The 24,916-nt window shown below is 45.6% G+C and overlaps 3 protein-coding genes across 7 annotated transcripts in view; all 3 read left to right on the top strand.

The window, feature by feature from the left end:
- pik3r2 (phosphoinositide-3-kinase, regulatory subunit 2 (beta)) overlaps positions 1–9,142 on the top strand; it is a 39,860-nt gene extending 30,718 nt beyond the window's left edge. For all 3 annotated transcript variants that reach the window (XM_060059600.1, XM_060059602.1, XM_060059601.1), the window contains exons 13-17: positions 161–337; positions 684–755; positions 943–1,116; positions 1,488–6,263; positions 6,822–9,142. In XM_060059600.1, the coding sequence (XP_059915583.1) occupies positions 161–337; positions 684–755; positions 943–1,116; positions 1,488–1,701 (637 nt within the window). In that variant the 3' untranslated portion in view covers positions 1,702–6,263; positions 6,822–9,142. The remainder of the gene's footprint in view (positions 1–160; positions 338–683; positions 756–942; positions 1,117–1,487; positions 6,264–6,821) is intronic.
- Positions 9,143–10,047: 905 nt separating this feature from the next.
- On the top strand, positions 10,048–20,233 carry ifi30a (IFI30 lysosomal thiol reductase a). Its single transcript, XM_060059606.1, has 7 exons — positions 10,048–10,309; positions 18,100–18,294; positions 18,674–18,748; positions 18,986–19,075; positions 19,181–19,333; positions 19,646–19,714; positions 19,950–20,233. Exons 1-7 carry the CDS (start codon positions 10,157–10,159, stop codon positions 20,016–20,018), a joined length of 804 nt encoding a protein of 267 aa, XP_059915589.1. The 5' UTR covers positions 10,048–10,156; the 3' UTR covers positions 20,019–20,233.
- A 118-nt stretch (positions 20,234–20,351) lies between these two features.
- LOC132463432 (spidroin-2-like) lies at positions 20,352–24,418 on the top strand. 3 transcript variants are annotated; one of them, XM_060059608.1, is made up of 4 exons: positions 20,352–20,929; positions 22,516–22,687; positions 22,742–22,937; positions 23,298–24,418. In XM_060059608.1, the coding sequence occupies exons 1-4, from the start codon at positions 20,888–20,890 to the stop codon at positions 23,395–23,397; spliced, it is 510 nt and encodes a 169-aa protein (XP_059915591.1). In that variant the 5' UTR covers positions 20,352–20,887; the 3' UTR covers positions 23,398–24,418. The 3 variants fall into 3 exon arrangements, with proteins under 3 accessions (XP_059915591.1, XP_059915590.1, XP_059915592.1); XM_060059607.1 differs by having other exon boundaries at positions 22,516–22,937; XM_060059609.1 differs by having other exon boundaries at positions 22,516–22,937; positions 23,202–24,418.
- Positions 24,419–24,916: the final 498 nt, after the last annotated feature.

The following is a 24,916-nucleotide window of genomic DNA, read 5'->3' as shown; positions in this document are numbered from 1 at the left end:
TCGCATATCATAAAAAAAAAAACAGGAGAGCTCGTAACACAACAACTCATCATCATTGATGAATTCATCATCCTCACCACAGCCATGTTAGCCTCCAGTACAAAAAAAGGTTGGATTATTTTTTCCGATGCTCACTTTGTTTGGTCTTCTCCTTAACCAGGATCCAGAGCAACTCGGAGCGGCTGAAGTCCCGCGTGACGGAGATCCACGACAGCAAACGCAAGCTGGAGCAGGACCTGAGGCAGCAGGTGTCGGACAACAGGGAGATCGACAAGAAGATGAACAGCCTCAAGCCCGACCTGCTGCAGCTCCGCAAGACCAGGGACCAGTACATCATGTACGGAGAACGCACACACCGAACACACAAACACAGAGCTAGGCTAGCTGCTGTTGAAGGGCGGCACTGAGGCTCCTCGCGCCCGCCCCGCAAAAAGCAGCTAGCCTCGTAGCTTAGCTTTAGCTTGTGATTAGTAGCACCTGATGTACGTGATCCGGCCCTTATCAACAACTTCTGGTCTTTCACAGCATAAATTAGCTTTTTGTTCTTCTAAATTATCATAAAATAAATGTGTGTATGTTAATATGCACATATAATAATAATAATAATAATAATTATAATAATGTGTTTTATTTTAAGCATTTTTTCATGTTTTATTGAGTTGTGAGATGCTCTTGCTGTGCAGATGGCTGAACCAGAAGGGGACGAGGCAGAAGAAGATCAATGAGTGGCTGGGCATTAAGAACGACGCTGATGAGTGAGTCCGCTGGCTTTAAAGTCTTTTAAAAAGTCCTCATATTTTTTTTTTACATTTTCTTTCATATTATTTTGATAATAAAGACTGATTTTATTTCCAAAATGGTACTATATTTATTAAACTTTTTAAATGCTTTTCTATTTTAAATTAAATTAAAAAAGTGAAGTTGCGTGTTTGTCACCCCCAGCTCGTACTCGCTGGTGCAGGAGGACGAGAGCTCGCCCCACCACGACGAGTGCACCTGGTATGTGGGCGACATCAAGCGCACCCAGGCCGAGGAGCTGCTCAGAGGCAAATGCGACGGAACCTTCCTCATCCGCGAGAGCCAATCACAGAAGGGCTCCTTTGCCTGCTCTGTCGTGTGAGTTGTGCATTGTTATCCCCTATTAACTGACTTATTTGTTATTATTATTGTTATTTACTATTATCAATTTTTTATAATATATATAATATAATATTTTCTATAATGTATTAATATAATATACATTTTAAGGAATATATGCATGTATTTATTTTACTTATGTTCTTATTTATTTGTGTGTATGTTTTTTTAATTAGTATATTAATTGTCCATTGTTTCAATTTAAGGATTTGCTTGTTTATTGTTGGATTTATTTGCGATAATTTATTTATATTTTTGGAATGCAATTATCATTGCTTGTCGTTTGGAAAAACAATCTGAATTATGTCATGCATTATATTCTTTCCCTTCTCCTCTCCTTCTCCGGGCAGTGTGGAGGGCGACCCCAAGCACTGTGTGATCTTCCAGACGACCACAGGCTACGGCTTCGCCGAGCCTTACAACCTGTACCCTTCCCTCCAAGCCCTGGTGCTCCACTACAAGAACGTGTCTTTGGTCCAACACAATGACCAGCTGAATGTAAACCTAGCCCACCCGGTGCTGGCCCGCTCCCAGAACCAGAACCAGAACCAGCACCCCAGATGAGCTGGCAGGCCCAGCACAGTACAGTAGTAGTACACTAACCCCCCCCCCCTCCCCACCCCCACCCCCACCCCACCTCCACCACCCAACCACACCCAGGATGGAGAGATTCAAGTACTTCAACGTCGTTCTCAGTGACGAAAGAACCCAATGTTTTTTTCTGTTAGTTGCTGAAATCCACCATTTTGTGAACAATGGTTGTTAATTTGTTCGTCTAAGTGGCCGGCACCATTCCGGCGAGCACAGCGATTCGCCGGTGTTTGGCTGGCGGCCGGTGCTGATTCCACCCTGACGATTTTAACCATAAGGTCAGCATTTAAAGAACAAGAAAATAAGCACATGCCCGTTGACAACGGAGACCTGTACAGTGTCCGGGCCGACGCCACCGGCAGCGGCACAAGGAGCGAGAGAGAGCGTTCTCCTGCCATTAGACAGCCATAACTGTACAGAGTCAATTACAAGATAAAAAAAAAATACCTTTGGTACAAAAACTCCTAATACCAAGTCCTACACTTGATAGTGTTGTTGATCGAGGTCGGAGGAGCAGGTCAGCGAGCGAAGCGCGATCCAAGCCCCCCCCCTGTGGAGAGACGTAAACACACCCACGAGGAGGACGCAGGATACAGACGGACACAAGAGGGGGGGAAAGATCCTTTTATTTTTTATCTTTGTCTTTCGACAAATGCCTGAACTGTCGGCCCCCCCCACCACCCCCTCCAGGAAGACACACTCGCGTTGCCACACACAGGCTGTTTGCATCGTTGTGTTTGTGGACTTAGCTGCCGTCAGGAAGAGACGCCTTGGACCCCGTGTGGGGGACTGGTTGGGTGGGGTGGGTCAGCTTGGGTCTCTCGGTTGATGGATTGCAATTCAAAGCGTGATTAAGTGCCATAGTTACAGCCCTGAGCGACCGAGGACTCCAGGGAGCGGAGAGGGGGGAGGGGGGCCGGCGGTTGGACGGAGGAGGCCTGCAGCTTTAAGAAAAAGAAAGTTATATATATTTTTAATGAAAAAATATTGTTGGCTGTGGCTTCATGTGGCGCTCTTTCTCTCTCTCCCGCTCTCCCTCCTAGGCTCGATGGGTTCCCGGGCCCGACTGTTGAGTTTGTGGATGAGGTACTGACCGTGACGGAGTCACGTGGTACATGTTTGCTATATTGTGAGTATACAGTACACTGTAATCACAGTACACTAGATAGTGTGGTATGTTGATAAATGCAGTTATATATGCTCCAGGATTCCCTCCCTTAAGTCCCAGGTTGGGAGAGTCTCCTTAACCAGCTTTCTTTCTTTCTTTCTTTCTTTCTTTCTTTCTTTCTTTCTTTCTTTCTTTCTTTCTTTCTTTCTTTCTTTCTTTCTTTCTTTCTTTCTTTCTTTCTTTCTTTCTTTCTTTCCATCTGTTTTAATACTGTAGCGACCTTTAGTTTATTGGGGCTAAAAGACATAACTGTTAGTGATCCTCTGATTTTATTTTTTCTAATTTCTATATGCTAATGACTTTACGAAGCATCCATCTATGATGTGATTCTCGTGTCCTATCCGGTACTGTATTTGCTTTGTCTCTAGCTAGGTAGTTGTATTTACTGGCCCAGTTGTTTTCTCAGATGTCAGAATATTTGATATTTCAGTTATTCATGGTACTCCCCTCGCGCCCTCCCCCTCCTCTCTGCGCTTGACTGTTGATGTTTTTTGTCACCGACTGTATAATATTAATAGGCAGAGAAAAAAAACTTTGAAAAGATAGTACGCTTCCAAAAGAGAAGCAGAACTTAGAACCTAAATATTCACACGCAGACACACGTGCAAACAGATTTTGATTTGGCACAGTTTCATTGCTGTATTTGTTTTGTCTCTTTGTTTGTCCTTTTTATTTTCTTGCATTTAATTTGTTTTGGTTGCTATGCTCTCAGATTCTGTTTCGGGAAGTACTCAGTACCCAGCTAATATGAGCCAAATGAAGGATGTCTTTTCATGTAGCACAAAAAAAAAGAAAAACCAATCCTTTACCATTCATGATGGCCACATTGGTCTGAAAGGTGATCTAGTACAGTATGCATGGCGTGTCTCCACAGGAGTCCCTCTAGCACTAGTGCTTCTAACTTGTGCTGTCTGTTTGTGTTTCTGTGTATGTGTGTTTTCAGTGCATACGTGTTGTAGTTGTAGGACTATGCACAAGACGTTAGAAACGTGGATAGGAATAGGGTTTCACTTTTATTTGCAGGCAAACTTCCCAGGGCAACTTCCTTCCACAAATTAAGTCATTCTTTAAGTCTTTCATTCTTGAACCTCCTTCCATTGTGAGACCACTGCGTGGATTGAGAAGCGCACCATCTCTAGTTGTGTCTGTCTCTACCTAAAGCACAGTTGAAGCTCCAAGCAGGAAAGGCGCAAGGACGAGGCACCACATCACTGACCACAGTGAGAAAGATGAATCTGGCCAAATACTGAGGGGCTGCTTGGCCTGCGGTGATGGTTGCATGACCACCAGGCGCTGGCCTGTACAGTGGGTTTGAATGGAGAAAAAAAAAGGAAAGAAGATGATAAAGTAACCGATATTTTTGTAGAATGTGTGTAGAGTAACCTAAATGGTAAGCTAGTGAGTGAAAAGATTGCAATATTTTTTTGGAGAGTAGCATGTTTGGATAATCTTTTCTGTTTTGAGTGCAAAATTCTTTCAAATGTTCTATCATGTAAAAAGAAAAATGGCTTCTCTCTTGATTAACTTTAATGCAAAGCGTTTGAAGTCTCTTTTTTTTGTCATCTGGTTTATTAAAAAAAATACTTTGGATATAATCTTTAATCAACAAGAAATCTAAGTTGTCAAAATGTTTATGGACATGAACATCTCACTGATAAAGATAAATATACAGAGAAACGGTTGAATCTTGAAGACTAGAAGTGCCTTTTGCCCGCTATAGTGAGGCCATCTCTACTCTACTTATCCGCCATTGGAGACTCGCTCCTCAAGATGGTGCCATCGGCCCATGCTGTGCTCATTGTTTCATGTCTGCCTGTGTTCAGCCCCGATGTACGACTGCACGCAGGCCTGGTTGTTGCGTCTGGTCTCGAGTGTGGATGCCTAAGCAGGGGTGTGTCATGGCATGTCATAGCATAGCGTAGCGAGTGATTAGAGAATTTAAAAGTTGTTGCCATTGTATTTTTTTTTTTTTAAACCTTTTAGTTGTTACATATTCCTTCTTTGTGTGGTGCGGGTGGAGGGGGGGGGGGGGGGTGTTCAGTGTCTTGGTGCTTTTAGCCCATCAAGTACAAAGAATGTTTTGTTTTGTCACAACCTATTTTCAATATTTCATCTTGTAGCTCTTAGATGTGTTCTTTTGTTAATGAGACCCAGATCAGATAGAGATGTGAAGTGAGAGTAACCAGAGTGTAGAGGCCGTAGCTCTATGGACAGAGGACCTCCAGCATGCAGTATTCCCCTCGTCTCGTCCACTCCCCTCACTGTGAGCCTGTTCTCTGAACTCCTTCACAGACCGCTGACCATGACCATACTGTCCGCTGGACCAACCGCTTTTTTTTTGTTGCACTTTCTATTACTTTTTTTTCGAAGCAATGCAAATACTCTTATTAGTTGTTGTTTTTTTTCGTTATTTTTAAATGTCTCTTTAGTTTGCTATTCTTCTACATAGTGTTCATTCTCCATGATTGTTGTTGTGTATGGGGGGTGACCGTTATTGCAACCTCCAAAGGGGTTGGTTGGGTTGAGAATACCTGGAGAAAACATGGGCACCACCGTCGACGGAAATTAGTGTGCTCGTAGATTTTCACATAACAACTCCACTTGTAGAAATGAATTTTGGACAGTTAAGCGACGTCGTCAAGAAACCAGTTTTTTAATAATAATTACATATGAAGCGAATAAAACAAAAATCGGCTCCCTTTTTTGTACAAAACAAATCCATCCTCTTTAGGAATATTTTTACAAGTACTCTTTTTTTCGTGGTTCACTCTACATTGCGCAGTAAAAAAAATGGTCCTCACTGATTGAGAAGAGCGTGATAAAGGCAAACGGGAAGAGAATTTTAATTATGGATACTTGGAATACTTGGAACTGAGCTTCATGTCATTTGGTAGCAACTCTGCAATTCTAAACTTTACTCTGGGTGATGCTATTAGATTGTCCTGTATTTTGTCTTTAAGATTTCTTATAAAAATATATATATATTTCATCCGCTTTGGAACACTGTAAAGTATATTTCTTAAAAGAATTGTATTGTAGATAACGCAATCTTTCACACTATACAAAGAAAGCAAGTATATTTGATGTTTATTTAGGTTTGACAAATGAGAGGCTTATTAGAAAATAAATACTTTTGAAATATATCCTAAGATATCTATATTTTTTGAACGATGTAACTCTGATTTGGATTAAACTTGAAACAAATCAGAACGATGTGAAAAGGATCCTTTTGCATCACTCCACAGCAGTTATTAAACAAGACATTTTGCAAGCGGTTTTTCTTTTGTGAATCACAAGCACTCTGAATAGTGGGCTTGGACAAACTTCCAGCAGACTTTGTAATGGTGGTACACAGAGTCAATGTAAGGTAGTACACGGCATCATCCTGTACACTCTCGATGTAATGGTGGTACACAGAGTCAATGTAAGGTAGTACACGGTATCATCCTGTACACTCTCGATGTAATGGTGGTACACAGAGTCAATGTAAGGTAGTACACGGTATCATCCTGTACACTCTCGATGTAATGGTGGTACACAGAGTCAATGTAAGGTAGTACACGGTATCATCCTGTACACTCTCGATGTAATGGTGGTACACAGAGTCAATGTAAGGTAGTACACGGTATCATCCTGTACACTCTCGATGTAATGGTGGTACACAGAGTCAATGTAAGGTAGTACACGGTATCATCCTGTACACTCTCGATGTAATGGTGGTACACAGAGTCAATGTAAGGTAGTACACGGTATCATCCTGTACACTCTCGATGTAATGGTGGTACACAGAGTCAATGTAAGGTAGTACACGGTATCATCCTGTACACTCTCGATGTAATGGTGGTACACAGAGTCAATGTAAGGTAGTACACGGTATCATCCTGTACACTCTCGATGTAATGGTGGTACACAGAGTCAATGTAAGGTAGTACACGGTATCATCCTGTACACTCTCGATGCAAGAATCTCATCCATGTGTTACATTTACAGAGCTGATAAATGTACACCTTATTTTTTTATCTTTTTGTTAAATGAGGTCTTGGCTGCTTTTTTGTTTTATACTGCATACATGAGACAAGTAAGAGTAGTCTTTATTTGGGTTCTCAGTCGGGAGAATTTGTTTTCCATTAGGAAAAGGTTCTATCTTGGATAGTGGCCGTTTGCTAAACATGTTAAGGTGGACGAGCGATGCCGAGTGGATCCATGATTTCACAGCGCCGGGAACACCCCATCAGCTATGGCCTATTGGGATAAGATTTTCCGAGAGGGGCATTTAGTGTTGAGAAATACATTGAGGCAAACTGTAATGAGGCCATTCTTATTACGCAGGTATTAAACAGGTACACGATTCAGTCCTTCAGAAGCACTCCTCTGAAAACACACCTTTTTTTACATTAAAGCAATGATGGCATTAGAAAGTGCTTGTTTATGGTGCCTGAGTAGATTTGTATTTGTTTGATTTTATTTGGCTTTATAAAAAAGCAAATAGATTTTTTGTCTTTGTCAGTTTGTCAAGTTTGTTTGTTTGTGTCTGTTAATAACCGTACAGAACCTATAAAGAAAAATAAGCTAGCTTGAAAATTTCCTCCATACAGTAAAGAATACAAATGTTTACAACATGTAATTAACCAAATAGCAAGTATGCGTTTCAAAAAATCAGTCTGTCTGACCATTGAAGTGACTGTGATTGGTTGGAATTTTACCCTTTCTTTTGGTCATTGGAAACTTGAAAAAGTCATGATTGCTTGTTCTCTCTCTCTCTCTCTCTCTCTCTCTCTCTCTCTCTCTCTCTCTCTCTCTCTCTCTCTCTCTCTCTCTCTCTCTCTCTCTCTCTCTCTCTCTCTCGAATGGTTCCCTTCCAAGTTTTAATTTTCTGTTTTCTTTTTACTCTCCAATACTGTGCTCCCTCACTATGACATATTGTAATTATCACAGTATCAGTCAAAAAGTTAGACATTGATTTTGTAGCCTCTGTGGCTACACATTCGGGGCAACTTGGTGGACCGCTTCCACACTAAATGTTTATTCATCAAGTCTCCTTTGAACCCTGCTGTCTAGCTCTCACCTGACCCGCATACGTGCAGCGCTCACATTAAACACATGTTATGGTTGTGCATGTATGTGTTTTTTCATAATAACTGATAGGGGTGTAAATCAGTTACAACATGGTTGCAGTCTATACATCTCCATTCTATAGACTTTGACACTAGTTGCCATGTCCTCCAAGTCAGGAGTTTGTTTATGTGACGTTTATGACTTGTAAATGGGTTTGTGTGTCTTCATGATCGCGTCGTTAGAGAGCCATACACACGGCTTGCACTACATGTACTGTATGGGTGTTAGCGTATGTGTGTGTGTGTGTGTGTTCAGTTTGGACGGAGTCTGGGAATGATGGACGTCAGATGCATGCTATTTTTTTTATTTTGCACTAAATGGTATACAAGACACTACGAGAGCAGACAATAAAAAGAATGCAAAAAGGTGCTCGGTAGAAACAACTAGATCGTTAAAAAACCAAAATATCTCATACAATTCTAGACCTGTTTGTGATTTTGTTGCCCGGATCCTCCTTCTCCTTCCTGCCACCACTATCAAATCTGTCAAACTCATCACTTAGCATAAACTTTGACCTTTCTAGAGATTTCGGTCTATTTGATGTGACTGTAATAGCATTTTTCACTGTATACTGTCTTCATCTCTTAACCCCCCCCCCCAAAAAAAAGGCTTTGTTAAATTTTCTGTGGCGTGTTCAAAGTGATCGATGCCTCGACACTTTGCTAGAGACTGGTTAGACGTGTCCCACCTTGCAGCCCGCATACCGTTGGTTTCCTCCAGGGCACGAATCATATCCTTGTCATCATGGCAGAACACTGCCTAATGTATCAGCATAGCCTCCCACAAGCCTCTACTCTTTAATCCTTTGGATGTGTGGAAACGAATGGGTGAAGTCAGTGGATTGGGTGGTAGTACTCAGCCAGCAGAGATATATGGGTTGATGTGGTGGTGCACGATCTCTATGCACGTGAGACAATTTCTGTTCTCTTATCTTCCCCCCTTCTATGTCTCAATTCAAATGCAACATTTATTTTCTGTCTTTCACAAGAAAGCTAAAGTTGAGTGTATCTGTCATGTACCTACCACTTGCTACAGAGTTATTGTTTGTTCACACACAGGTACCCTTTCGTCTGTATGGTCCTTACTTTAGGTTGATAAAAAAGAAAGTACAATAAAAGATATATAAAAATACTCTTATCGGTATTTGGGTTGTTTTTGATCGTTTATCTTTTTCTGTGATTGCAGAAGATTGGATTTTCATCACTAAAGAGGTATTATTCAAAATGATTCTTTACTCTATCGGTAATTAGTAACAATGTATAAATATAATTATTCTTTCTCTGTGGGTCTCACATTTCAATATATATAGATCCACAATAACAGATTCACAATATAAACAACATATAGGCTACTAAAATCCTCTTTATAAGCTTGACCAGTTGAATCATATATATTATATATCATCAATCAGTTCAATTCAATTGTATTGCTAAAGGATGCAGGGATTGGGGATCATGTCTGACTTAGCCCCATTAGTGGGAATATTGAGGGCATAATAGATTGATCTATATCTATATATTTTACCGTTATTTTCCTTCCGAGTAGTCCCTGCAGTAGCCAGTCTTTAAATGGGGAGTACTAGTCGGCCTACCCCCCATGTTGGAAACACTGTGCTAAAGTATGAATAACTGAGGAAGGTGTTCTGGGCACGCACACAGAGATGGGTCATAAATATAACGCACAACCTAAGTAAGGTTGAGAACAATAAACAATAGGCTACAATGATATAAATTGGACCACAATTAAGATTGGACCGCAGAGTGCATAATAGTAATAGTTAATAATAGTTAAGTGCATAATAGGAGATGGCAACAAATAGGTCGAGAAATAATGTCAGAGATTAAGATAACATTCAAGGTATTACCTAAGTAAAACCTTACTTACATAAATGGTCTGCACCAATAATAGGCCACAAATTTGACACCCATAAAAATGTTTTGATGCATCGTCAGAAAATTGGACCGTGACGCACCGACCCCGTGATGTGTGATCTGTTCCAGCCGTGCTCAGCGTGACTCTGTGTGGGTCACATGACTCGATGTCACATGACTCGAGGTCCCATGGTCCAATCACAACAAAATAAAAGCAAAACAAGGAAGCGGGTGTTTATTCCTTCGGTAGCCGTAACGTCGGTGGATTTTCAGTATGCGTCTTTGGAAAGCGTTAGACATGCAGACTGGTTTCCTCCTGTTGGTTTTGACCCTCTGGTCCAGTGCAGATGTGGGGCAGTGCGTCTCCTCGTGCACCGCTGCTCCGTCCCAGTGGTGCTCCTCTGTGGACTCAGCCATTCAATGTGGGGTGAGTCATTCAAAAAGTAGTTTAACGTTTGCTACATACTATCACGTGTCTCTCTCATCAATGGAATTTTGGTAAATAAGGAAACGTAAAAGCTATTGTGTTTTGGCTGTTTGAAAATATCGTCCGTTTAACCAAAAGGACTCTCAAGTCTCACGCATTCGGCGTGAGACACACGCAATTCAACCCATGCACACGCTCACACGCCACACTTCGTATTTCTCACGCAGAAAAATGACCAGGATAGCGTGTTGCTTAAGTCAATAGCCTTTTGAGGCAGTGTTGTTTTAGAATAGTAGTTCTCTTTCAAGCAATCGTGAGGTATCTCACATATGGGTACGCCTCCCCGCGTATCCCTCAGAAGCACTTTATCACTACGCCAGCCGTGATTGGCAGGCCACGTCTGACGCACCCCGGGTCAGCCCCCTATATAAGTATCTGAGCGTACAGCGTCATTCAATTACCTCTTCTCGCTCAGAAGTAATTGTTGACGATACTGCTAAGTGCCGAGGTTCTATGCTACTGTCCACAGAGTGAGCTTACCACTCGCTCGCCGGGCGCTAGTGCCTACTAAGCGGTTGTCGACGGATAGGCTTGTCACCAAACATCTATCTTTAACCAGCCTGTTTCCAAACAGTGGTTACTCGCTTCTACAGTGACTAGCTTGTAGGGCTGTCACTTTTTCCAAAAATGAAATTCGAACGAATTTCGAATGTCCATAATTAATTCGAATACATTCGAATACATTCGACCCCCCCCCCCCCATAGAACTATTAAAAAAAAAAAAAAAAAAAAAAAAAAAACACGACTGTTGTCGTGTTTCTTTTTATTTCTTGTGGAAATCACGTATACCTACTGAATTCATAACAGCACAGGATAAAAACACATCTTTGATAACACATTTGTAAACACAACAAGAGGAAGCTCCGACACACGAGTGCGGCTGTCTTTTACGCATTAACAATAACTGCTCGGAGCGCGATATGCGGAGCGCATGTCGTCCATGGAACACACAGCCTATATAAACGAACAATCTGTGAGGCCGACCTCCAACACGGCATGCTGCTCTATTGTACTTGTAAAGAAAATTACAAGTAGTCTCGCAGCTCTCCGTTACCGCTGCAGCTGCAGCCGCTACAGGCTGCCCATCGCGCCCAGCGCAGCAGCGGACTTTTCTCCCTGTCGTGTGCGATCAGTGTCGGTCTCCGTTTCAATGAGCTCGTGTGAGAGGCTTTCAGTCACGAGATGTTTCTGTGCAGGGGAAAGGTGGACTAACCGGGAGAAGCGGGGATCCAGGAGGGCCGCTCTCTTCTTTATAGCGCATTTTTACAGTTCGAATGGAGAATTACACTTCGAATTCGAACTTTTCACCCCACCTTCGAACGAATATTCGAACTTCGAATAAAAAGTGACAGCCCTACTAGCTTGTATCCAAACATTAGTCACCGGGAACGTCTAGCTGCAAAGCTAACTCCGTCTAGCTGGAAAGCTAAACCGAATCAGCTGCAAAGCTGCAATAAATAAAAATACAACTGGCCAGTCTCCAAACTGCAGTTAAGCCATGGCTTCTCCCCCTCCTGACACGGTGGATGGGAAGCCTGGACGGGTGTGCGTTTGTGGGAACCATATCTCGGAGAGAGATACCCACCTCATCTGCAATGAGTGCCTCGGGCTGAGACATGCCCGAGAAGCACTGGCTCCCATGGGTACCTGCGACCACTGCGCACGGCTCCCTATGAAAAGTCTCCGACGTCGGCTAGCTCGCCATGTTAGCCTGACAGACGATGACCCGTTGCTGTCGGGGGGCCCCCCTTCCTAGCGACCATATCCAAGTAGCCACAGCGGACGCGAGCACCGACTGGGGTGAAAGGATGGAGCAAGAAGACCTAAGGGTGATGACCGAGTCCGAATGCCTGGGGGGCTGCGAGGCCCACGATGAACTGGACTCGGTCGATGGCTCGGACGAAGCGATCCTCTTTGAAGAGGACGGCGCCGACTCGTTCCAGCCGGTCGAAGAGGCTGGATTGCGAGGAACCCTGCTTGACCTGCACCCAGAGGGTGCGAGAGGCGATGACAGCGGTTCCCCGACTATCGGCACGAGCCTACATGATGTGTGCAGGCGCGCTGCCGCCAAGCTGGAAATTCCTTGGCCCAACGCTCCGCCCGAAAAGACCGGTTCCCGGTACGAAGGCAAGCGTTTACCTCGGGTGAAAAGCGCGGAGAGGCAACTTCTCCCCTTGTTCCCAGAGTGTGTGGAAGAGGCTACCCGCACCTGGTCGCAGCCTTTCTCATCGAAGAGCCCGATCCAGGGGGGAGCCGCGCTGGAATGCGTGGACATGGAGGAAAGAGGTCTGTTCAAGTTACCACTTGTGGAACCGCTGGTCGCTCAACATCTCCACCCGGGTCAGAAGGCCCTGTCCACATCGTCCGCACCGAGCTTCCCGTCGAAGACGGACGGTTTCCAGTCTTCTATGACCGACAAGGCATACAAGTCTGTTGCTCTTGGTGTGCGGGCCCTCAATGCGTCGTCCATGCTGATGGCGTATCAGGCGGAGCTACAGGACGAGATGTCAGGATCGGGTGTCATGGACCGCAAACTCTGGGACGAGATGTGTGTCGTGACCGGCCTATGCCTCCGTCTTCACCGGTGCACCGTGCAGGCTTCTGGAAGGGCTATGGGCACCATGGTGGCGCAGGAGAGAGCACGTTGGCTCAATTTATCCAGCCTCTCTCACCGCGAGAAAGTACAGCTCCTCGATGTCGCGGTGGATCCAAAGGGCTTGTTCGGCCCCGCTATGACCACCATGCAACGCCGCTGTGAGGAAAAGAAACGGGAGGGGGAGGCTCTGCAGACCTGCATGCCCAGGAAGACGCAGCCTCCTCCCGCTCCGACTTCTCGGCCATCCTTTGCACAGGCGGCGGCGAGGCCACCGCCGACCTACAGGATTGCGAGACGCCCTGGTTCGCACCCCAGACCTCCACCTCAACCCAAGACTGAGGCTGGGGCTGCGTGGGCCAACAAACCAGCTGCACCAGTGGATCAGCGTGGAGGCAAGCCAGCGCCACTTCGCCCACGCCCGGGAAAGAGGCCTAAGCAGTCCGCCTAGCTCGCTGCCGGGAGAGGGAAAACGTGTCTGCCAGACGCACGCTCCTCTCCCACAGCAAAGGGGTATGTCCGAAGGGTCTGCCGTTGCGACTCAGGACAGTTTGCAGTTCCAGAACCCCTCCACTGTCGAAAACACACATGTTTTCAGCAATAAAATTGTACCCCCTAGTGCATCCAGGCCGAGGGCACTGCTTTTGAAAAAAAGACAAAAAATAAGCCATGAGCTCTTTGTCGGAGCAGGCTATAAACAGGGGGACGCAACGCTCCCTGCCACAAGCGGGCGGCGTTGCTCCACCTGTGGCGCCGGCGCCGGCAGTGGGCTCACTCGCACAGCGAATGCAGCACTGGCGGCCAATTGTGAAATCAGAATGGATTCTGAAAACCATAGAAAAAGGGTACAGAATCCAGTTTATGCATTCCCCTCCGAGTTTCTCGAGAATAATACACTCGCAGGCAGTGGGGGAAGCGGCTCACTTTCTTGCAGCAGAGATAAAGTCTCTACTGGAGAAACGCGCCATTCAAGTGGTTCCACCAGCTCAAGCAATGAGCGGGTTCTACTCAAGATATTTCATAATAAAGAAAAAGGGAGGGGGCATGAGACCTATATTGGATCTGAGGGCGTTGAATACGCATCTCAGACGATACAGATTTCGGATGTTGACACATTCAGCACTGCTGAGGTTCGTACGTCCAGGCGATTGGTTCACCACCCTGGACCTGGCCGACGCATATTACCATATCCGAATCTACCCCCCGCACAGAAAGTATCTCAGATTTGCCTTTCAAGGGGTGATTTACGAGTTTTCGGTTCTTCCTTTCGGTCTGTCACTAAGCCCGCGAGTCTTTGTGAAATGCACAGAGGCCGCGTTAGGTCCACTCAGTACGAAAGGGATTCGTCTGGCAACCTTTATAGACGACTTCCTCCTGGCTGCGAGGTCAGCACAGGAGGCAATTGCTCATACGGAACACACGATGGCACACTTGTCATCGCTGGGGTTCAGGTTGAACTTGAAGAAAAGTGTACTGACCCCTTCCCAGTCAATAACTTTCATCGGGCTGTCTCTGGACTCAGTCACAATGAGTGCTCAACTAACTCCGGACAGAGTGAAGGCGATGCATGCATGTCTCGCTTTGTTTCGCAGGGGAAATTATGTCACACTGAGGGATTGCCACAGATTATTGGGTCTGATGGCGTCAGCTCTGATGGCGGTTCCCCTTGGCAGGCTGTATATGAGGGGTTTTCAACTCTGGGTGTCGAGTCTCGGTCTGGACCCACGAGTTCATGCACACCGCCGCATATGTGTTCCAGTAGACTGCACGCTGGCGCTTCGTCAGTGGAAACATCCGTATTTCCTTACACAAAGCGTGCAACTTGGCACGATATGTGCGAGGAAGGTGGTTACCACCGACGCGTCTCTATGGGGGTGGGGTGCCACCCACGAAGGGCGATCGGTGAACGGCCGATGGAGATCGGAACTGCGCTCTGTTCACATCAATGTTCTCGAACTTATGGCAGTGTTCCTGGCGCTGAGACATTTTCTGCCGTATGTAACAGGCGCTCATGTTCTGGTAAGGACAGACAATACGACGGTAGTGGCCTACATCAACAAGCAGGGAGGCTTGCGCTCCCCTCAACTACACAGACTGGCACACAAACTGATCCTCTGGAGCAGCGCCAATCTACTCTCACTCAGGGCAACGCATGTGCCTGGAGTGATGAACCACGGCGCGGATTTACTCTCACGAGGGCACCCTCGTTATGGAGAGTGGAGACTTCACCGGGAGGTGATGGAACTGATTCGGAACCGCTACGGGTGCCCGTCAGTAGACCTGTTTGCCTCCAGGGAGAACACACAATGTCCCCTGTTCTTCTCTCTGAACGATCCAGAGGCTCCGCTCGGGGTGGACGCATTGGCGCATGCGTGGCCGCGCACACTCCTTTACGCATTTCCCCCGTTGGCTCTGATAACCCCGACATTAGACAGAGTAAGGACCGAGGGTCTAATTGCTATTCTGGTAGCGCCGAATTGGCCTCAGAAACAGTGGTTGGCGGAGATAACGCAAATGCTTTATTCACAACCGCTGCAACTCCCGCTGCGCAGGGATCTGTTGTCCCAGGCTCGGGGGGAAATTTTTCATCCCCACCCAGAACGTCTGGCTCTCTGGGCTTGGCCCGCGAAAGGATGAATCTTACGTCATGTGGCCTGCCACAGAATGTTATAATGACCATCCAAAGCGCGAGGGCGCCTTCGACGCGTACTGTGTATGAGGCTAAATGGCGTGTCTTTGAGGATTGGTGTACTTCTACTGATGAAGTCCCCTTCCAGTGTTCTGTTGATACTGTGTTGATATTTCTACAGTCTCTCTTTGACAAGGGGAGGGCGTTTTCTACGCTGAAGGTGTATCTCGCTGCCATATCAGCATGTCACGTGGGTATTAACGGCAAGACGGTGGGACAGCATCCCTTGGTCTGTCGTTTCCTACGGGGAGCACGTCGTTTGCGCCCTGTGTCAAAGCCTCTATCACCTGGGTGGGATTTACCACTGGTGTTGGGGGGCCTTTATCGGGGCCTCCTTTTGAACCATTGTCGGAAGTGGACGCGAAAACGCTTTCCCTTAAGACGGCGTTGCTCATGGCGTTAGTTTCAGCAAAACGAGTTGGTGATCTACACGCTTTATCGGTGCATTCGTCGTGTATGCAGTTTGGCTCTGGGGACTCTAAGGTGTCGCTGCGGCCGAATCCGGCGTATGTTCCTAAAGTCATGGACACGTCTTACTCGTGCCTTTCCATGGAGTTTAGTGCTTTCTACCCTCCACCGTTCACCTCTGAGGAGCAACGGCGGATGCACACGTTGTGTCCTGTGCGCGCTCTGAGAGCTTATGTGTCAAGGACTCTATCGTTAAGGAAGGCGGATCAATTGTTCGTTTCATGGACTGGCCCTCACAAGGGTAAACCTATCACAAAGCAGCGTTTATCACGCTGGGTTGTTGAGGCTATAGCTTTGACTTATTCAGCAAAAGGGCTGGAGGCGCCTGTTGGTTTGCATGCGCATTCAACAAGGGGCGTTGCCACGTCGTGGGCCTTGTTTAAAGGGATTTCGTTGCAGGAGGTGTGCGAATCCGCTTCTTGGGCTTCACCCACTACGTTCATGAGGTTTTACCGACTTGACGTTACTGCGCCTCGCTTGGCTCACGCTGTTTTGAGTGTGACCTCAGGGGGAGCGCAGGACGCTCTGTCATGATTGGAATGGTCATGTATCGTTGAGGTTGGCCTGTCCGGCAATACGGGAGTAAACATATCCCATGTGTGAGATACCTCACGATTGCTTGAAAGAGAACTTAAGGTTACGACCGTAACCCCGGTTCTCTGATAGCATGAGTGAGGTATCTCACCGGATTGCCCTTCTTGCGGTGAGCGAGAAGAGGTTGCTACCTTGAATGACGCTGTACCCACGGTCAGATACTTATATAGGGGGCTGACCCGGGGTGCGTCAGACGTGGCCAGCCAATCACTGCTGGCGTAGTGATAAAGTGCTTCTGAGGGATACGCGGGGAGGCGTACCTATATGTGAGATACCTCATGCTATCAGAGAACCGGGGTTACGGTCGTAACCTTAAGTTACCGGTAATTAAGGGCCGATAATGCTTACTATCATACATTTGTCACCATGTCTGTGGACACATTTGTATGCAGTCACATGTTAATATACCCCCCTCCCCCCCCCCCCCTACAAAATCTCCCACTCTGAGCTCAGTTCAAAACTTGAGAGCCCTTGTTTGTTCCTCCTAAATACATCCGGCTGTTCTATTTCTGAGAGTTACCTGCAGTTCAGACCTCAACCCAATACAACGACATTAAATCGGCAAGAGGTGGCAGTGTTGAACTAGATTGGAGGTCCTCAGCTCAACTTCACAGCACGTCACCGTAACTGCACTTTCATTGCAGTGCGGATAGCACTACAAAATGCTTATTAAAAACCACACACAAGTTAAATTGGAAAATTCATACACCCGCCTCGGGTGAAAACAATTAAGTGTAGCGGGTGCCTTTTGATTTAAAACCATCTTGACCTGCTTCCTTGGACCAAGATGACAATTTATTCCCAGTAATTCCAATTAATCTAGATTTTTAAGTGCAGGTTTAATGATCATTAAAAGATAAACAGGGGTATTGGTTTAGCTTTGTGTCTTACTGTCTTGGGCCTTTTCACTTAAACCATTACTGGATTAAGAGGTCACCGTGGCCCAAGGTGGGTCCATCTGCTGAAGAACAGAATAGGGCCTGGGGATTGCAAATCCGTGCACAATTGGTTTATGAATCCGAGGGCAAGCTTTACCAATTCAGTTTGCACACTTTAAAATCAGTTTGCACGCTTTACGAATCCATGCCACGGCTTTACCTTTTTTTGATTCATGTGATGTGTGCTCTGTAGCATCTCGATTTTATCTTTTAAAGGGAAACCATGAAGGCCTACAGCAGGCATTTACTGCTGATTCAACATTTCATAGGAGATATGGTTTAATGATTAACATGTCGAAACTATGCATATTAAACACATTATAATAAAACATCCATGACTTTTCCACTGTTGTATTTGTGATCAATCAAAATATATTTGATGACGATGGTAACATATTATATAATCAATAGTATGAGCTCCTGCTGACCTGTCCTATTATTGTGTCAGGTTCTGAAGCAGTGCCTGGAGGCCAACTTCACCCGCTCCCACTACCACCAGGACGACCGCTCGGTGCAGCTTGAGCTGTACTACGAGAGCCTGTGTCCCGGCTGCCGGGGCTTCCTCACCCAGATGCTGTTCCCCACCTGGACCATGCTGCAGGACATCCTCAACGTCACCCTGGTGCCCTACGGCAACGCCAAGGTCAGGACAGCCCTGGACAAGGAGTTACATTCTGCAGCGCTCTGTTTGCAGGCCTCTGTGTCCAAAGTGATGGTTTTGTAGGCCATATTTCATTTTATTTGACTATACGAGGACCGCCGCACCTTGACGTTCTTAATTGACAAAGTTCCACGCAGTTTGGTATTCACTTTTCTGTTTAAAGAAACGTAGATGGATTTTGAGTGTTTCAAATACAGAGATAATTTCCACAGTCCCGTCATAAAAAAGAATCCTCATCCGTTACCTCTGTTACCTCAGAAAACATCCAGTGATATCTATAAAATATATACGAGATAACCGGCAATGTCAACATTGCTGGGTTTGTTAAAGATTTTCTTCAGCTGTTCATTGTCTCCTCCAGGAATGGTTTGATGGGAAAAAGTACGTCTTTACATGCCAGCACGGAGAGGAGGAATGTTTAGGCAACATGATTGAGGTAAGGATTCTTCCAAATGTACAGACTAAACCCACCGTTTACACCCACTGTTTAAACCCTTTGACGGTACAGAAAGGGCTTCATTACGTTCCCTCTGTTACCTGTGAATTAACTTAATTTAAATTTAATTCATGACAAATTGCAGATGTAACAATTCAAAAGCTAGGAAGTATTTGTACATTAGAACCTATGATGCTAAATGGACTTGTTGAAAGTGTTCTTCTCTCTTCCTGTTAGACTTGTTTACTGACCCTGGCAGGAAGTTCAGCCTTCCAGGTCATCTACTGTATGGAGTCCTCCACTGATGTCATCAAGTCTGCTGAGGCCGTGGGTCCCCCCCCCCCCCCCCCCCCCCCCCCCACTAGGATTCACTTTTATTTAGTCCATCGTCTCCTTTGCTGGGTATCAATATGTCTGTTTATTTGTGTGTAGTGTCTGAACCTGTACCAGCCCACCCTGAAGTGGGCCAGTGTTGTGAGCTGTGTTGACGGGGACATGGGCAACAAGCTGATGCACCTGAACGCCCTGAAGACGGGGGCCCTGAAGCCTGCTCACAACTACGTCCCCTGGGTCACCATCAACGGGGTAAGAGAGGGGCCGGGGGAGGGCCGGGGGGGGCAAACGGAAGTCCAGAAGACTAAAGGACCGTCAAGCAGGTCGCGGTTCTGCATGTTAAGCAAGGACGCCTACAGAGAGAATGTGGACATTGATAATCATGTAAATGGGCTTTAATCAAAATGTCAAATTGAGGAAGACGTTTGGGGACTGGAATAGGGAACGATGCAACTCAAATCATCTGGCGGGGGAAGTCTGGACGACATTTATTCATTCATTTGAATCCCTTTCCTTTCCTCCAACCAAACTACATGGCTGAAAACGCTTGTTCTTGTTGGACAGGAGCACACAGACGTCCTGCAGAACGAGGCCATGAATGCCCTGCTGCCGCTGGTGTGCAGTCTGTACCAGGTAAACTCTCGTTCTATTACCCAGATCTGGGCTCAGTGGATCATTGGAGACACTGCTTACTCTGTGCATATGAGAATTATGGGGGGTTTTCTTTTCTTTTTTTGTGCTGTTGATGCCGTTTTAGATATCTGCCATTGCTAGGGAGTTTATATAAAGCAGTGGAAAGCCATAACAGTAGACAGTCATGTGCTTTTGGTCCATCTTTGACCCACCCTGTTTTTGTGCCTTTGTGTAGGGCCCAAAGCCTGATGCCTGTGGCTCCTCCCAGAGAAAGCCGTACAGGAGCTACTGCCACAACGACTGAAGATATCGACCAGGCCCGCCTCAACTTTTCAAATGCTGTGTTGCAAACATGTTGAATTCTAACTGTTTTTTACTCTAAACTAAAAGTTTTGTGGTGGCTATTGCACTTTATAGTTCGAGTTAAAGGACTTCAACCAAAAAATTTGAACTTTTTTTTTTTTTATAAAAGGGAAATGTATTTTTATGCATTTTTGTAATACAAGATCTAAAGATGTATTTTTGTATTATTGATATTCGGTTCTTAATTCGAGCTCGCATAATTTACAGGTGTCCAAGAGTCCTGTGTTTAAATATGCCATTGTTGGAAAGGGGGAAATCTTCATATCACTGCATGCTTAAAGGAACTATGCAGGCTGTGCGGCCGCACGCAAAAGCGTTAAGGCTACTTTAGACACTTGGTAGGAGTTGTTAGGTAACAACAGAGTTGTTGGATAATGGGCCCTCACAACCACTGTTTGTTGTTGTGGTGGCCAGTAGGTGTGCGTCCTGTTTACCGTTGCTCGTATCGAGTGGGTATTGCCAACTCCTGAAAAGTAACGTGGCAAATGTGGAAGTAGTTTTCGCAGAAAGTCCTGCCCAACCAGTACGTCTGGATTCAAATCATACTGTGTATCATGCTGGATCTTTACCTTCATGGTGATAACATAAATAAGGGTCCAGCAGGAAGTAAGACCAACTGCCTTCATCTCGCTCTCAACCTTTCTTGTGGTCATCTGCTAGCATCCATTTTTGAAAACCGAGTAGTGAGGTTCATGTTTGTGATTGAGTATTTAAGTGAAATTCCATGGGTTCTGAAGTTTTTAATCGTCGGTGTAGAATAGTTCCACGTTCATATCTCTTATCTCCTCGCTGACCCGATACGACTTGGACATGAGCAAAAGCGTCTCGTCAAAGGAGGTGAGCCTCATGGAGGTAAGCTTCATACAAAATTATATATTTTTTTCTGGCTATTCATTTCAAACTGAACCACATATTTTTTTTATTAGCGTGTGTGTAAAACGCTACACAATCTTACACACACACGCATCTATTCATTTATAGCTCAGATAATATTTACGCAAAGAATGTACACTAATATCCATTGATGGTGTAAAAACATTTACAAAAAGTATCAACACGTATCATGAAAGAAGCTGGCCAGCAATTGTTAACAGAAAGGTAGTTGAAAGGTGGGACGCCCCGAGAGAAAGACAAGGAGATGGTCATAAGATCCAGGGAGGACAAAGGCTCTTATCAGCTGGGCTCTGACGTAGAAGAGATGCCCTGAGTCCTAGACGGCAAACAGCATCCATGTGTGAGAACTCCATCTTGTGTTAAAGTTTGCACGGTGGGGCCCCCGGGATCGGGAGAGCAGGTGGTACATTCCAAAGATAAAACCTGTACTCTGTGTGTTTAAGGCCCCATGGCTTCCATTTAGCAGATAAACATATCAGCAGCACACAAGGTGACCTGGTCTCGTATAGGCTATATAGTTAGGATAAACTCAAACAAATGGATTGATGCGTTAAAGATGTAAAGAAAAAAAGGACAACGCATACATATGGTTTCACACATGGTTGGATTTAATGACATAAATAAATGGATTAAATTGTGATTTAATGGAAAATCCCCATAAACTAAACTTCAAGCATTGAAGACTGGGATCTGGAAATAGAGATAGATACTGAGGATGGAAAAACATATGGCTCTGGGCCAAATTCTCGTGCGTCACTAAAGATGGTGGAACATATCTTCAAAACAAACCATTGTTATCTATTTTAACTCAAACACAGACTGATGCCGAAGACATCTAGGAACTACAGTCTTTGAAAATGCTTCTCTTAATCTACTAAAAAGAAAGTCCTGAAAGGTGAACTCTTCGTTTCAGTTATTGAGGAGCCGGTCATCAATGAAACAATGTGTTTCTAAAGTTAGAAAAAGAAAAAGACAGGATCACAGGATCACTGTTTGCCCTCTGGTCTGAATCCCTAGGATGATAAGAATCATATGGTCTAATAATCGAATCATATGAACCACATAGGAAATTATTATTATTATTTTTTTTTTCTTGTTGCTATTCCATTCTTGTGACTTATTCTTGTGACTATTAAACTCTGCTTCTCCCTCTTATCAATCACTACTTGTCTGCAGGACAGTTTAGTGGAAATGGAGTTTGACTTAGTCTCAGCCGAAGGGTTCCTGGTTCAAACCCCTGTTTGGCATTACCTATACACATCCTTGAGCAAGATGATATGTTTCATTATCAGATGGGCAGATGATGTATATTCAAATTAATGGTTTGGACAACTCATCTACATACTACATAGTACAAAACACTACTGATAAGCAATACAAGAACAACCTAATGATAATTAAAAAAAAAAGTCTTAACATAAAATATGAGGTTAAATAAGGTACAAAAACTATTTACAGATCAAAAGCGTCTGCTAAATGTCTTAATAATGAGCTGTATCTCCTAACGGTGCATTCTGTTTCCCAACCCCCTCCCCCCCTAGCAGGCCTCTGGTCCAGAGGTCTCCGGTCCCGGGCAGGCCCCTGGTCCAGAGGCCTCCGGTCCAGAGGCCTCCGGTCCCGGTCAGGCCTCCGGTCAGGCCTCCGGTCCAGAGGCCTCAGGTCCCGGTCAGCCCTCCGGTCCAGAGGTCCCAGGTCCCGGTCAGGCCTCCGGTCCCGGTCAGCCCTCCGGTCCAGGGCAGGCCTCCGGGCCCGGTCAGGCCTCCGGTCCAGGGCAGGCCTCCGGTCCCGAGCCCGAGCCCGCTCGCCACCAGGCCCCCCCCCTCCACCGGGCCGTGAAGAGGGTCTCCTCGGGGCCCCTGCAGCTGCCCAGGGTCTGCTCCAGGCCGTCCTGTAGAGATGGAAGAACCTGGGCCTTCAGGGCCTCTCAGAGCGTTGGGAACCTCCTAAGCTACAGCTCCAGAGCCTTGTGAGTATCTTTCAACACGCACACCTTTGACCCATCACGCACACACGTGGTCGGCTGCTCTGCTCGTGAAGAGGGAACCATCATGCTCCCATTGGGATGTTAGATATCTGTTGAAAGGCGTCCAGGTTTGAGTGTTACAGTGCTAAATGATTATCAGGCAAAGTTATGTGATGCAAAATCAAATGACAATATTTGCGAAGAATCTGGGTTGAAAATGTCCCAATGTCCACAGTGCACCTGAAGGCACAACGTGCTCCTATGCAGTTAGGCCAACACCCCGTTCAAAGTGGCGTACACAGCTCACTTGTTCCTTCTCTTGCACCTCTGACCCGCGACTGGTGTCGTCTGGACGACCTTCAGCCTCAACCTCCTTTGGTGCGTGCCACTTCGTATTGCCGAGTCAGTGGTAACAGGACAGATCTCGCTGTGGGCCGTACGTTGCTGGACACACCACTTGTGATGTGGGTGATGATAATACGTTTTTGCTGAGCGGGGTCAAACCAGGTGAGGGTAAACAAGCACCGCAGTACTTGGCAATTATCTCCTTAATTTACCAGAACTCTTGAACAAAAGTTTCCATGACAATGGAAACTGTGTGTGTCTCGGTTGTGAACACAGTCTAGTGTGTGTGTGTGTGTGGGTGTGTGTGTACGTGTGTGGGTGGGGGTGTGTGTACGTGTGTGTGGGTGTGGGTGTGTGGGTGGGTGGGTGTGTGTGTCCGTGTGTGTGTGTGTGCCCGTGTGTATGTACTTGCATCAACTAATGTCCTTTATCCGGCTCCTCCTAGCTGAGTGTCGAGGTGTCCCTGAGCATGACACCTTACCCCGGCCTGACTGCTCCTGACCAGCTGGCTGTCGCCCTGCGTGGTTGACTCCGCCGTCGGTGTGTGAATGTGTGCATGAATGGGTAGATGTCAGGCAATATTGTACAGCACTTTGGGTGGCCCCTTGTTACAAAAAAGGGCTATATAAATGCAGTCCATTTAGTACCATTTACCATTTAACATCCTGGGGAGCCTAACAAAGAGAAAAAGTGTTATTTTATGAAGAAAAAAAAAGGTATTTGTTCCTCTGCAACTAAACGACAGCAAGTCTTTCAACGCTTGACTCTTGGAGGAATGTGTTATGGTCTGATTACACTGAACTCTGTATGTATTGCATCAGTTAAGGTTATTTACTGTTGGAGACGGCAGGGGATAAATGGTTCATGTCGTTGTGTTTATGGGGGTTTTCACCCCAACTTTCAACAATTCCCAAAAATGAAACTTAAATGTAGGATTGTGTGTTGAGCTGGTTGTCAGCCAGAGCAGTAGAGGGAGCTGTTGCTATCCTATGTCGGGGCTGAACATGTTCAGTTCAACTTGTCCAATATGCAATAAGAGCACTTTGTAATGAGTGGACACCTTCCTTCTTCACAGCTTTGCTTCCTTCCTTTTACATGTTTGGCACTGGAATCAATTGATAAAGTAACGTTAAGCAATTCCTTTTAGAAGCATTTGTTGTCATATTTGTTGGATTTCGGTTTACATCACTACAGCAATCAATAAATCAAAGGCTCTGACAACATAAAAAAAAAATGCAGTATCTGTTGCCGTCCCAGGCGCGGAATAAGCCTGTCGAATCATTTAATTATGCCCGAATGACATGATTGGATTGTCAACCATTGACCAACCATTGATGGTCAACCTGTCTACCATTTTTACACTTGCACTGATTAAGCATATTAAGAGTCTTCCACCAGACTAGGCAGAGCTATTGCTGAGGCTAGCGAGCTAGTCATGTGTTCTGGGGGCGTGGCTTTGGAGGGAGCCTGAAGGGAGGGGCGGGATTTCTTCAGTAACTCACTTTAAAGTCTAGCTTGCTCTGGCTGGTTTCCCAAAATGGACAACCATTGCTTTAATAGTTGATCAAAACACAAACAAATTAGATTATCCATCTTAAATTGAAGTGTTTTCTTTTTTATGACCATCCGGATTCACT

The sequence above is a fragment of the Gadus macrocephalus genome, chromosome 8 (assembly GCF_031168955.1).
Source record: "Gadus macrocephalus chromosome 8, ASM3116895v1".
In the NCBI taxonomy this organism is placed as follows: Eukaryota; Metazoa; Chordata; class Actinopteri; order Gadiformes; family Gadidae; genus Gadus; species Gadus macrocephalus.
Note: the sequence above shows the minus strand (reverse complement) of the source record. Positions and strands in the feature narration are given on the sequence as shown.

Excerpts from the sequence above, each read along its gene's own strand:
- ifi30a (XM_060059606.1), top strand. The coding sequence starts at position 10,157 with ATGCGTCTTTGGAAAGCGTTAGACATGCAGACTGGTTTCCTCCTGTTG. Across the intron at positions 18,295-18,673 it reads TGCCCTACGGCAACGCCAAG|GAATGGTTTGATGGGAAAAA; the intron begins GTCAGGACAGCC and ends TGTCTCCTCCAG. Across the intron at positions 19,076-19,180 it reads TCATCAAGTCTGCTGAGGCC|TGTCTGAACCTGTACCAGCC; the intron begins GTGGGTCCCCCC and ends ATTTGTGTGTAG.
- LOC132463432 (XM_060059607.1), top strand. The coding sequence starts at position 20,888 with ATGAGCAAAAGCGTCTCGTCAAAGGAGGTGAGCCTCATGGAG. Across the intron at positions 20,930-22,515 it reads AGGAGGTGAGCCTCATGGAG|GCCTCTGGTCCAGAGGTCTC; the intron begins GTAAGCTTCATA and ends CCCCCCTAGCAG. Across the intron at positions 22,938-23,297 it reads AGCTACAGCTCCAGAGCCTT|CCTCAACCTCCTTTGGTGCG; the intron begins GTGAGTATCTTT and ends GACGACCTTCAG.